Raw genomic sequence first — 13,836 nt, 5'->3', positions numbered from 1 at the left:
ATGGTGCTGCCATCATTCAGCTGGATATGACACTCTAATGGTAAAATTATTTCACATGCAAATTTAAGTTGAATTTTAAATGAGACATAATTGTGTATTTACCACATTTGGAGATATTGTCATCTACATATAGGTTTATAATGCAGAATGGGCATCTTCTAAGACCTCTCCTAATTGCAGATGCTAATTATCTATTGAGACTCGATTCTGGTTAATTCACCAAAACTATAATCCAATTTGTCTTTCTTCTAAATAGATTTAATTAACATCATCCTGCTTTGAAATATGAAGTTTGGCAATTTACCTGTACTCGTACCTCAAGGGGAGACAAGAAGCATTTGCCATTTACTCATTCTTAGCAGTTATCTTCATCAATACATCCACCCATTACTGAATCTGCTTAATCTGGTTTATGGACAGGAGCAGGAGGGCCTGTCAAGGAAGAAACCAAACCTAGATGGGGTGTCAGTGCTTATGTTTATATTATCATTTCTTCATACTTTCTATAATTTTTCTACCATGTCTAAGCCTTTGTCTTATGTTTGCTGTTCACAGATCCCAAGGCTTATCTGTAAGACATACGTTGGTCAAAATATAAAACTTTAGCAAATAAAATAAAACTAGTAGTTGCTTATCAAACTTGGTTGTTCATACTTTCTCCATTATTGTTACATTCATAGAGATCCTTGCATCCTTACTGATTGCTGTGAACTAGGAGTCCCAGGTGCTAAAGAGTTGCAAAGCATGTAGTTCCAAAAATGCCCACTAGAGGGGGAAAACCTGGCTAATAACAAGAGCAAACAAGAATCTTTATATATAAAAATATTTATTCTTCACAAGAAACTGAGAAGCTTCAAAAACTGTTAAAGGCTAACACAGAAGTGAAACAGAGCCCCAAATGAACCTCCAGGAACTGTGGAAGACCCCTCAGGTATATGGGGCAGAGGGCAGTTCCTGGTTGTGACTGGCAGGTGGCCCTACCCCTTGGGGAACCACCCACAAAACACAAGGCTCACAACAAAGGCAATGGTAATACAACAAAATCAAAAACTAGGAACAATGCAGATAATTAATAAAAACAAAATTGATCATAAAGAACATTAAAAAAAGACTTGAACCCCAGTTAGGGAAAGAATCCTGGATGATAAATAACATTGATGACCCATCTTTTCTAGAACACTATGTAAACTGGCATTTTTTCAGTGATGACACCTTATTTTTCCTCAGTGTTTTATAATAGTCTGCTATTATGTAAAATACTTGCTGTTCATGGTTCCTTTTGTGTAATAGTGGTTTGTACAATTTTGAAAGCACTATAAAAATACAAAGTTTGATATACTGACTGATTCCATATCAGACTGCCTGAGAATACAATGAAAAATGGCGGAGATGTACAGTTAGGTCCATAAATATTTGGACAGAGACAACTTTTTTCTAATTTTGGTTCTGTACTTTACCACAATGAATTTTAAATGAAACAACTCAGATGCAGTTGAAGTGCAGACTTTCAGCTTTAATTCAGTGGTTTAAACAAAAAGATTGCATAAAAATGTGAGGCAACTAAAGCATTTTTTAACACAGTCCCTTCATTTCAGGGGCTTAAAAGTAATTGGACAATTGACTCAAAGGCTATTTCATGGGCAGGTGTGGGCAAGTCCGTCATTGTGTCATTATCAATTAAGCAGATAAAAGGCCTGGAGTTGATTTGAGGTGTGGTGCTTGCATGTGGAAGATTTTGCTGTGAACAGACAGCATGCGGTCAAAGGAGCTCTCCATGCAGGTGAAAGAAGCCATCCTTAAGCTGCGAAAACAGAAAAAACCCATCCGAGAAATTGCTACAATATTACGAGTGGCAAAATCTACAGTTTGGTACATCATGAGAAAGAAAGCAAGCACTGGTGAACTCAGCAACGCAAAAACACCTGGACGTCCACGGAAGACAACAGTGGTGGATAATCGTAGAATCATTTCCATGGTGAAGAGAAACCCCTTCACAACGGCCAACCAAGTGAACAACACTCTCCAGGGTCGGCGTATCGATATCCAAGTCTACCATAAAGAGAAGACTGCATGAATGTAAATACAGAAGGTGCACTGCAAGGTGCAAGCCACTCATAAGCCTCAAGAATAGAAAGGCTAGATTGGGCTTTGCTAAAGAACATCTAAAAAAGCCAGCACAGTTCTGGAAAAACACTCTTTGGACAGATGAAACCAAGATCAACCTCTACCAGAATGATGGCAAGAAAAAAGTATGGAAAAGGTGTGGAACAGCTCATTATCCAAAGCATACCACATCATCTGTAAAACACGGTGGAGTCAGGCAGTGTGATGGCTTGGGCGTGCATTGCTGCCAGTGGCACTGGGACACTAGTGTTTATTGATGATGTGACACAGGACAGAAGCAGCCAAATGAATTCTCAGGTGTTCAGAGACATACTGTCTGCTCAAATCCAGCTAAATGCAGTCAAATTGATTGGGCGGCGTTTCATGATACAGATGGACAATGACCCAAAAATATACAGCCAAAGCAACCCAGGAGTTTATTTAAAGCAAAGAAGTGGAAAATTCTTGAATAGCCAAGTCAGTCACCTGATGATCTTAACCCAATTGAGCAGGCATTTCACTTGTTGAAGACTAAACTTCGGACAGAAAGGCCCACAAACAAACAGCAACTGAAAGCCGCTGCAGTAAAGGCCTGGCAGAGCATTAAAAAGGAGGAAACCCAGCATCTGGTGATGTCCAGGAGTTCAAGACTTCAGGCTGTCATTGTCAGCAAAGGGTTTTCAACCAAGTATTAGAAATGAACATTTTATTTCCAGTTATTTAATTTGTCCAATTACTTTTGAGCCACTGAAATGAAGGGATTGTGTTAAAAAAATGCTTTAGTTGCCTCACATTTTTATGCAATCGTTTTGTTCAACCCACTGAATTAAAGCTGAAAGTCTGCACTTCAACTGCATCTGAGTTGTTTCATTTAAAATTCATTATGGTAATGTAAAGAACCAAAATTAGAAAAAAGTTGTCTCTGTCCAAATATTTATGGACCTAACTGTAAAATCTTATCATCTGAAGCAAATGTTACTATAGATGTGGAATGTTTGCACCACCATGACAGGAGAATCCGATAGGTGCATAGGATCGTTATTATCATGTGTACAGGGTGCAGTAAAATTTGCTAATCAACATGCAACATGTCACCATGATGTCTCTGGCGCCATGATTAGAGAAGAACTCCCTGTCTTCCTTAACTGAGAAATCTCACAACACGTTCATCATAACAGGTAGCTCGATGGTCATAGGGCTACACAGCCAAAACATTGTGTTCCTATTTTTTTTTTCTGCTTTTCTACTTACGCTAAGAAGGAACTTTTGATCCAAATCAAAATTTGGTCAAAGTCAAAGTGAGCCTCCCAGACCCTCACTAACCACAAATTACATCATTTGGTGCAAAAAGAATAATCAAAAGCAATTTCATGCCAGATTTTCCAAATACAATGATAAGTGTGTCACCATTGTCTTAGGAAGCCGGGTGACAAAACTAGTCATGATGTAACAGTAGCTTTTGATGTAGTATATTAATAACATAAAGTCGTGCTATACTTGGATACTCAAAATCCTTTACAAGAAAACTTATAACAAGGCACTTTTTTCTTTAGCAAAAAGCGCATAATATTTTGAAAAAGCTCTTCCTGTCAGCTTTTTTATAGAATCGAACCAAAAGTATAAAAAAAAATCTAAACAAATTTTTTATTTTATTTTTTTTTTAGATTGATAGATTTGCAGATGCTTTTACCTTCATGAATTCAAAAGAGTGACAGGAGAGGAGGCACAAGAGTGCAATCAAAGTTTCCTGGCTTGCCCATTGCTCATGTTGATACACGTGAAACGTTGTGTAGTCATCAGTTCTCTGCAGTGGGATCACTTGATATGTTAGCATTTGATTCTTTCCATTGACAAAATAAGGTATAGGTACATTTTCCCTAAGCTAGCATTAATTAATTCTAATTGGCTTTTTTTTTGCTCCTTTTGAAATATTTTGAGAAGTCCTGTTGCTAAATTATTATTTCAAAGTCTGATTTTGTAACAGGGTAATTAAACTGATTTCATATTAAGGACTCATACTCATTATAACTGTCTGGTGTTTAGTAATAGAAAATCAATGACTGTGTTTTATATCTTCACTTCTTTCCCAATCTCGCTCTTAGATATTTTTGTTTCTCTGTTTATTTCCCTGTTAATGAGACACTTGCTGTCTTAAGTTGATCTATCTTCATAAATTAGTTATGCATGTTTTAACTATAAAGTTTCAATATGTAAATATATATGGTTATTTGAATACTGCTTTAAAAAATTAATGGTCCTTATTAATATAGTTTCTCTGTCTAACCAATTAAACTGATGGGTAATCCTTGCACATTACAACATTACCTCAACTTTACTATGTATATAAGCCATAAATACTTACATTTACATGTAACTGACAACTTATTATTATTATTTTTTTTTATGACAGGGTCCTTCTTGTTGGGAAGATGTTCTTATTCCAAATAGGATATCTGGGCACTGCCTCTCAAAGGACTGCAATGGTGATATGGCTGTAAGTTTTAATTTAACTTAAATAAAATATGAACAAAAAGACATGTAGTGCAGAATAATGCACTTATACAATTGAAGTTTTCAAACAAATAAGCATCCGAATAGTACAAAATAAGCATTTGATTTAAGCGTTTCACAGTTTTCACTGAGTCATTGATGAGTCAGGTGATTCTCATTCATTTGATTTGTTAATGATTCATTACCCAAGAATGAGGTACACAATTCTCATTTAGTTGTGATTCTGTAACGTAACATCTTACTTCAGTTACAGTGCAACAGTAAAGTATTCACAGCGCATCACTTTTTCCACATTTTGTTATGTTACAGCCTTATTGCAAAATGGATTCAATTCATTTTTTTCCTCAGAATTCTACACACAACACCCCATAATGACAATGTGAAAAAAGTTTACTTGAGGTTTTTGCAAATTTATTAAAAATAAAAAAATTGAGAAAGCACATGTACCCACTGTACAGAAAGTATTCAGACCCCCTTGCAATTTTTCACTCTTTTTATATTGCAGCCATTTGCTAAAATCACTTAATTAATTTTTTTTCCTCATTAATGTACACACAGCACCCCATATTGACAGACAAAAAAAGAATTTTTGAAATTGTTGCAGATTTATTAAAAAAGAAAAACTAAAATATCACATGGTCCTAAGTATTCAGACCCTTTGCTCAGTATTTTGGTGGCAGTATCACGCTGTGGGGATGTTTTTCAGCAGCAGGAACTGGGAGACTAGTCAGGATAAAAGGAAAGATGACTGCAGCAATGTACAGAGACATCCTGGATGAAAACCTGCTCCAGAGCGCTCTTGACCTCAGACTGGGGCGATGGTTCATCTTTCAGCAGGACAACGACCCTAAGCACACAGCCAAGATATCAAAGTAGTGGCTTCAGGACAACTCTGTGAATGTCCTTGAGTGGCCCAGCCAGAGCCCAGACTTGAATCCGATTGAACATCTCTGGAGAGATCTTAAAATGGCTGTGCACCAATGCTTCCCATCCAACCTGATGGAGCTTGAGAGGTGCTGCAAAGAGGAATGGGCAAAACTGGCCAAGGATAGGTGTGCCAAGCTTGTGGCATCATATTCAAAAAGACTTGAGGCTGTAATTGCTGCCAAAGTGCATCGACAAAGTATTGAGCAAAGGCTGTGAATACTTATGTACATGTGATTTCTCAGTTTTTTTATTTTTAATAAAGTTGCAAAAACCTTAAGTAAACTTTTTTCACGTTGTCATTATGGGGTGTTGTGTGTAGAATTCTGAGGAAAAAAATGTATTGAATCCATTTTGGAAAAAGGCTGCAACATAAAATGTGGAAAAAGTGATGTGCTGTGAATGCTTTCCGGATGCAGTGTATGTGTCTTAAATATGTTGGCATGCTTTGTGCACTGATAGATTTGCTTTATATATATATATATGTACACAGAATAAGGCATGAATTATTACATTACATATTTGTGATGCGATCCGAGAGGACCCCCTTATCACACCTTCCTGGACTTCCAATGTATGCAATCCTATAAATAAATCAAAAGAATCGATTCACTTAAATGGGCAGTTCGAAAGAATTGAGTCGGTAAAGTTTCCTTCACAACTCTTGTGACAGCAAATTGGATTGCGCAGGTTATTTTAATACGGCTACAGGAAGTAGCTCTAAAATACAACAATGCTTGAAGAGCAGTGTAACTTAGACAGTCAAAGACAGCACTGGGGACACAAACTTTCAATTAGATTTTTAAACAGCAAATGGATATGGATTTTTAAAAAAATTCATTCTTTCTCAATATGTTCAAATTCAGCTCAAGGCCTCATATCACACAAATCTGTGTCTGTTGACTGTCAGATCCTAGTAAGATGTCTTTAGGCACATCATTTCTTGGTCCAGTTGACTGAGGAGCTTGTCTAACTGGTGATAGGTGGTATGACCAGGGCCTGAGAGAGGAGCAGGAGATAACAGAGGGTGAGCTTTACTGAGAGCAGACAGGGGTTCAAACCTGTTAAGCTAGGCCCAGAGGGACAGTTAATTGTCTTCTTCTATCTTGATTTATTTGCACTTGGAGATTTGTCTTTCATGTATACCTCCCTGTTGTTTAATAAAAGCACAATTTCTGGTTCATTTACGGTATGCTCTCCCGGTGCATTTCAGAGTTTTTTGCATGCTACTGGAGCGCTCCCTACGGTTTATGCATTTTGGCAGTTTGTTAACTTCTCTGTGCTGTGTGATAAAATAAGAATGCTATTGTATATGACCACAAACAGGGTTGTTCTATGCTATGTAAAGTTAACAGAGTGTGTAATGATTACAGCCATGCTAATTTCTGTTATAAATGGTAAACTACAGTCAAAATTCCTAATTAAAACATGATTTATGATTTTGCCTTACAAAACTTAAAAAACTAATTAAACTTTATGTATGAATAATGAAGTACATGATAAAAATATTAGTTTGTAAACAACAAGGCATAATATATAATAAGTTATATACAAAAGGGGACTAACTAAAATTATTTTTAATGGTTTATTTAAAATAGATAAAACTTATTAAAAGAGGTTCAAGTAAATTATTGGGACAGCATTGCTTTTAGGTAAACAAACAAGTCTGATGAACTGAATTGTCTCCTCTTGTCTGTCATGTTTCTTATATTCTTAAATGCTCCAATAAGTCAGAAAGATCATATGTTATCCCAGACATGTAAGTAAATATGTTGTCTTTATAATACAAACATCTTAAATCCAGGCCAAATGTTGTTTTTTTTTTTTGGATTTTGAGAAACTATTTACAGTATCTGGTATTTTCTCTTTGGTGTGACATCAGCCTTAATTCAAAAGAATAGTCAAAACATTTCACTCTCATTTCTAAAGTGAAATTGATGCAAACACATGTAATTTTCATCTGCCATTGTGCTTGTAAAACATTGACCCTGACTGTGGACCTCCAAAAAGGAAATCCTAGGCTTTGAGTTGAGGAGATGTTATCATAAAATCCTACACCTTTACTGCGAGAACCATCTTACCAATGAAGAAGCATACACAGTTAGGTCCATAAATATTTGGACAGAGAAAACTTTTTTCTAATTTTGGTTCTGTACATTACCACAATGAATTTGAAATGAAACAATTCCGGTGCAGTTGAAGTGCAGAATTTCAGCTTTAATTCAGTGGGGTGAACAAAAAAATTGCATAAAAATGTGAGGCATTTTGTTTAACACAATCCCTTTATTTCAGTGGCTCAAAAGTAATTGGACAAATTAAATAACTGGAAATAAAATGTTCATTTCTAATACTTGGTTGAAACCCCTTTCCTGGCAATGACAGCCTGAAGTCTTGAACTCATGGACATCACCAGATGCTGGGTTTCCTCCTTTTTAATGCTCTGCCAGGCCTTTACTGCAGCGGCTTTCAGTTGCTGTTTGTTTGTGGGCCTTTCTGTCTGAAGTTTAGTCTTCAACAAGTGAAATGCCTGCTCAATTGGGTTAAGATCAGGTTACTGACTTGGCCATTCAGGAATTTTCCACTTCTTTGCTTTAATAAACTCCTGGGTTGCTTTGGCTGCATGTTTTGGGTCATTGTCCATCTGTATCATGAAACGCCGCCCAATCAATTTGACTGCATTTAGCTGGATTTGAGCAGACATTATGTCTCTGAACACCTCAGAATTCATTCGGCTGCTTCTGTCCTGTGTCACATCATCAATAAACACTAGTGTCCCAGTGCCACTGGCAGCCATGCACGCCCAAGTCATCACACTGCATCCACCGTGTTTTACGCCTTCTCCATACTTTTTTGTTGCCATCATTCTGGTAGAGGTTGATCTTGGTTTCATCTGTCCAAAGAATGTTTTTCCAGAACTGTGCTGGCTTTTTTAGATGTTCTTTAGCAAAGTCCAATCTAGCCTTTCTATTCTTGAGGCTTATGAGTGGCTTGCACCTTGCAGTGCACCCTCTGTATTTACTTTCATGCAGTTTTCTCTTTATGGTAGACTTGGATATCGATACACCGACCCCCTGGAGAGTGTTGTTCACTTGGTTGGCTGTTGTGAAGGGGTTTCTCTTCACCATGGAAATGATTCTGCGATCATCCACCATAGTTGTCTTCCGTGGACATCCAGGGGCCTCATGCATAACACCGTGCTTAGAATTCGCACTATAACATGATGTAAGCACAAAAGCTGAAATGTGCTTACGCACAGAAAATTCCAGTTGCAGGAATCTGTGCGTACTCCAACTTCCGCATTCCTCCACTCCATAAATCCCGATCAGTGTGAAAACTAACGCACGTGCACGCGCCTTCTGTTCCGCCCCCATCTCCTCCCAGAATTACGCCTCTTTGAATATGCAAATCAATATAAATAGACCTTAAGCTCAGCGTTCTGTGAAAAGGCAATGGCAATAGCAAGAGGGAAAATATAAGAATTTCAGCAAATACCAATTGGAGGCAAAGAAAAACATACTATTTGTTGGTTTATACAGTGGTATAATCAACAAAAGGAAGCTGATCGAGTGACATAGCGTGTTGGAGAAACAAGCTCAAGTTCACAAAGTCGCACAGTGCCCAACATAAAAAAGAAGTTGTCACATATCAAAGTCGCCGTGAAAAGGCGAGGCATAGCCCACTGTCTGAGTGTTATATGGAAGCTTATTAGGGTACAGTGAGAAAAAATGCACAGAGTAGGAAAAAAGCATGAACTGTTAACTTCAATCTTGAAATATCCACTTTAATAACGTAGTTTATTTTGTCAATAAAGTGGAACATAAACTTCATCTTAAAATCGTTTAAGTTACTAGTTTCTCAAATCCCATTGTAACTAAAGTAGCCTGTGTGGAGTACTGCCGGCTTCCCATGCCGCCAGGAGGAGCTCTCCCGACAGTAGGATCGTGCCCCGAGGTCCAGCAGGGCCTTATGGACTTTGTAGTGTTTATACACAGCCCTGCTGAATACATTGGGGACCACCGGGAGTCGCTGTAGGGGGGCTCATGGGCTCTTGTGTGCCCTATAACCCGGGAGTACGTCACGGTCACGTGATGGGAAGGAACGACGTGCTCGCGGGGTGAAGAAAAGGACTGTTTGCCCTGACCCGGAAGGATTAAGGAACTGTGGTCTGATTGGACAGAAACGCCTCCGCGTCAGGGGCTATAAAAGGACTATGTGCCAGTCCAGACACTGAGCTGTGCTGGGTGGGAGTGGAGCAAAGTGTCTGGGCGAGGAGGAATCGTTAGAGTTTGAGTATTGTTTATGAGAAGTGTGGAAGGTGCTTGGTGCACTCTGAAGAATAATAATAAAAAGTCTTGGACTTTTACCTGGTGTCTGGAGTTGTACCTGAGGGTTCAAGGGAGCACTAGCGCCCCCTACTGCCACACCTGTTAAATGCTTTGTTTTGTATTTGATCTTCGATGTGCTCTATGTGTGTGAATCAGTACGTGCTTCCGTTCTTTCTCTTTCTCCGACAGGACACAGAATTCATTACATTCGTGATATTACAGCTCTCTGAATAATTTAAATACTGAGATGTATATGTGATATCTTTTTCATGATGATAGGAGTTAAAGCATGTTATTAAACAGGGGAACATGGTGCGTGATTGTGTGCGACCTTCGGTCAAATTATTGTAGCAGTACTCTCTCTTTCAAACACACTATCCTCCAATTCCTGTCCTTACTTTTCTTTCCCCAAATACCCAATCGCCACACAATCAGCTCTGTAATAGATGTTAAGCCATCTGTAAGCTTACAACGACGATTCTTCAAAACTTTTAAGGAACATTGAAATATCTTCATAGTACGTGTTTAATTATTCTATCCGTCTGTCCTTCCAGTGTCGCGCTAGCCTCAGCAAATATACAGCGCAAAGCAGGAACAATCCGTGAACTTGCTAGCGCTGCGGCACCGTGTCCTCACATGTTTAATTATTAACAATACAGATTATTTAAATGAAGTTAAAGTTGTATCTGTATAATATAATCAACATATTTTACTGCATTTCATCTTAAAAATGATATCGTCATCATATGTAAATACTCTCTTTATAAAGTGGCACAGGCTGTGCAATATTATAACTGTAGTGCAAGTTTACAGTGGGGTGATTGTACTTACCAGTACAAACAGTTCTACAAGGAGCACTTGATTGAGTGCGTTTAAAGTTCTTGGGATTAAACTGTTTCTGAGCCGCCAGGTCCATACAGGAAAGGCTTTGAAACGTTTTGCCGTGGCTGAGGCAGCGTGTGCTTGATGCTGTATACCAATAATTCTCTTTCCGATCAGCTGCTGTTGTAATTCCCCACTCAGATACAGTGATATAAATACTCTGAGTGGTGCAGTGAGAGTAATATGGAAAAAGATGATCCTCTGTGGCAACCCTTATAAAGGGAGCAGCTGAAAGAAGAAGAAGAAGAAGGTGCAGTGAGAGTAACAACTCTAAAGCAGTTATGGTATTTGGAATACTGTGGCTATTCCCTGGACCATTATATTGTTACAGGTTAATTACAATCAGATGCATTACACTAATAAACAATATGCGGTTAGTTTCAGTGTATTTATAAAGCCGCGTCAGGAATATGATTCTAAGGAATAAAGGGTAACCACACAGAAACAGTAGCACTGCTATGACACTGGGTGCCGCCAGTCTGCAAAACCGAGCAGAGATCTTGCGTACGACAAGGTATGAGGTGCTGTGGAAAAGTGCGTGGCTTTACGCCAAGTGTAGGTTTTATACATCGTAATTTGAACATGGATACGTTCTTACGCAACATTTTTGTGCGTATGCACCGTTTATACATGAGGCCCCAGGTCTTTTTGCGTTGCTGAGTTCCCAGTGCTTGCTTTCTTTCTCAGGATGTACCAAACTGTAGATTTTGCCACTCGTAATATTGTAGCAATTTCTCAGATGGGTTTTTTCTGTTTTCGCAGCTTAAGGATGGCTTCTTTCACCTGCATGGAGAGCTCCTTTGACCGCATGCTGTCTGTTCACAGCAAAATCTTCCACATGCAAGCACCACACCTCAGATCAACTCCAGGCCTTTTATCTGTTTAATTGATAATGACATAAGGACGGACTTGCCCACACCTGCCCATGAAATAGCCTTTGAGTCAATTGTCCAATTACTTTTAAGCCCCTGAAATGAAGGGATTGTGTTCAAAGAATGCTTTAGTTCTTTTTGTTCAATCCCCTAAATTAAAGCTGAAAGTCTGCACTTCAACTGCATCTGAGTTGTTTCATTTAAAATTCATTGTGGTAATGTACAGAACCAAAATTAGAAAAAAGTTGTCTCTGTCCAAATATTGATGGACCTAACTGTAGAAGGATTTAAGCAGCAAATATGGATTTATTTATTTACAGTATATAGGACAGGCAGCATGTTGGCACAGTATTAGCGCTGCTGCCTCGCAGTTAGGAGACCCGGGTTCGCTTCCTGGGTCCTCCCTGCGTGGAGTTTGCATGTTCTCCCCGTGTCTGTGTGGATTTCCTCTCGGTGCTCCGGTTTCCTCCCACAGTCCAAAGACATGCAGGTTAGGTGCATTGACGATCCTACATTGTGCTTGGTGTTTGTGTGCCCTGGGTTTGTCCCTGCCGTGCGCCCTGTGCTGGCTGGGATTGGCTCCAGCAGCCCCTGTGACCCTGTGTTAGGATATAGAGGGTTGGATGATGGATGGATCGATTTAGGACAGGCCACCGCAAAGGCACGATCGCCCCCAGCGTCAACCGTGTGTGTGGGACAATAAGCAATAGCTGATCTGAAGAGCTTGCCTGGCTGACAAATATGGAACAATAAATTCAGGAGCCAGGAGGACAATAAAGTGGCATGCAGTGGACAAGGAGGCAAGCCAACATTAAATAGTGGTCTTTCAGCAGCTTACACAGAGCAGCATAGGACAGACAGGAATGGCAGGAGATTGTCAGAACATCCATAATGCACTAATGACCTAAGGGAATGATGGTGATGATGATGATGATAATGAAATAAAAACATTTATCTGTGCATTTTTTGACCTGTTTATCTAGCTCAGGATCACAGAATTCAGGGTTGGATTGGGCTCTGCCCCTAGCCCCTCTTTTGTCTGGAATTTGCCCCTTTTATTCACTGTTGTTGTGCAACACAATTACCCATCAGTCACGTGATGTCAGGGGCAGGGGAAATAAAAAGGTTGAACTCAGCTGGTGGTTTTGCGAGTATTGTAATCCTTGTTTATCTGCTATACCAACGTCACATTACCCTGGTGCCTTTAGTGTTTTTTTTTTGTTTTGTTTGTTTCATGTTGTGTTTTTGATGTGTTTTCTTCCTGGATGAGCTACCCTTTACATTATAGATTTGAACAAAAGTGCTTTATTATAGTCTACTCAGACGTGTCTCCTTTTTACAGATTGAAAAGTTCTACAACCCCAAGCCTGCCATTTGTAACTTGCTTAGCTTTCTTGCTATACTTTCAGTGTTACAGTATTTCCTCTTATGAGAAGCCATGGCTAGATGGGTAATCTGAAATTATGATAATCTCTGAGGCCATGGTTGGGACAGATCTTTTTAAATAATAAGGTTAATCTTCTTAACAGTTTAATTTATTTGACTTGATACTGGGACATCAAGTACAGTGTTTTTGAAGCATAAGGTCTGTCATTGTTCGTGGAGTTTTCCCCATCCTTTCCATGTGTTTATGATATTTTGTTCACTACATACTGATTTAATTTTCATATCCCAGAGATACAAATATTCTATTAATTGTTGACTATAAATTGGTCAAGTGTATCCTTCAGGCAGCGCCATTTCCTCAGATAGATTGGGTTCAATACTGGAATGCATTGTGGAATGATTGTTCAACTTTCGGTGTCACCTCAAAGCAGCAATAGTGACGAAATAACGACAGCCCAAATTAATAATTTTATACTTCGCTTGCCCTCCATGGCCTAGGCATTCTGCCCCCCTAACCACCCCATATACCTAATTGGCTATCTTTCTCTCACACCTAGTAGTTCATGTGTGGTGAGTGTAATTGTGCAAAATGGCTGCCATTGCATCATCCAGGTGGATGCCACACATTGGTGGTGGTTGAAGTACCTCACTCTCTATGTAAAGGGCTTTGAGTAGTGATTAAAAATACTTTTAAATGTAATGAATTATTATTATTACTGTATTAAAGAATCATTTACCACACAAATCCAAAAATAGGCTCCTTCAGGAGACTTAAAATGGGTGCAGCAGTCAGTTGAGGTGCACTTTGTTGCTCCTATCATTGCCTTCTAGAG

At 38.9% G+C, this 13,836-nt stretch overlaps 1 protein-coding gene across 1 annotated transcript in view; it reads left to right on the top strand.

Annotated features, from left to right (window-relative positions):
• Positions 1-13,836, top strand: part of prkn (parkin RBR E3 ubiquitin protein ligase) — a 1,158,643-nt gene that overhangs the window by 640,578 nt on the left and 504,229 nt on the right. Inside the window, exon 5 of the mRNA XM_039738446.1 lies at positions 4,514-4,597. Coding sequence (XP_039594380.1) covers positions 4,514-4,597 — 84 coding nt within the window. The remainder of the gene's footprint in view (positions 1-4,513; positions 4,598-13,836) is intronic.

Source organism: Polypterus senegalus, chromosome 16 (assembly GCF_016835505.1).
Source record: "Polypterus senegalus isolate Bchr_013 chromosome 16, ASM1683550v1, whole genome shotgun sequence".
Lineage (NCBI taxonomy): Eukaryota > Metazoa > Chordata > Cladistia > Polypteriformes > Polypteridae > Polypterus > Polypterus senegalus.
The sequence above is the reverse complement of the archived record's forward strand: the minus strand, read 5'-3'. Positions and strand labels throughout refer to the sequence as shown.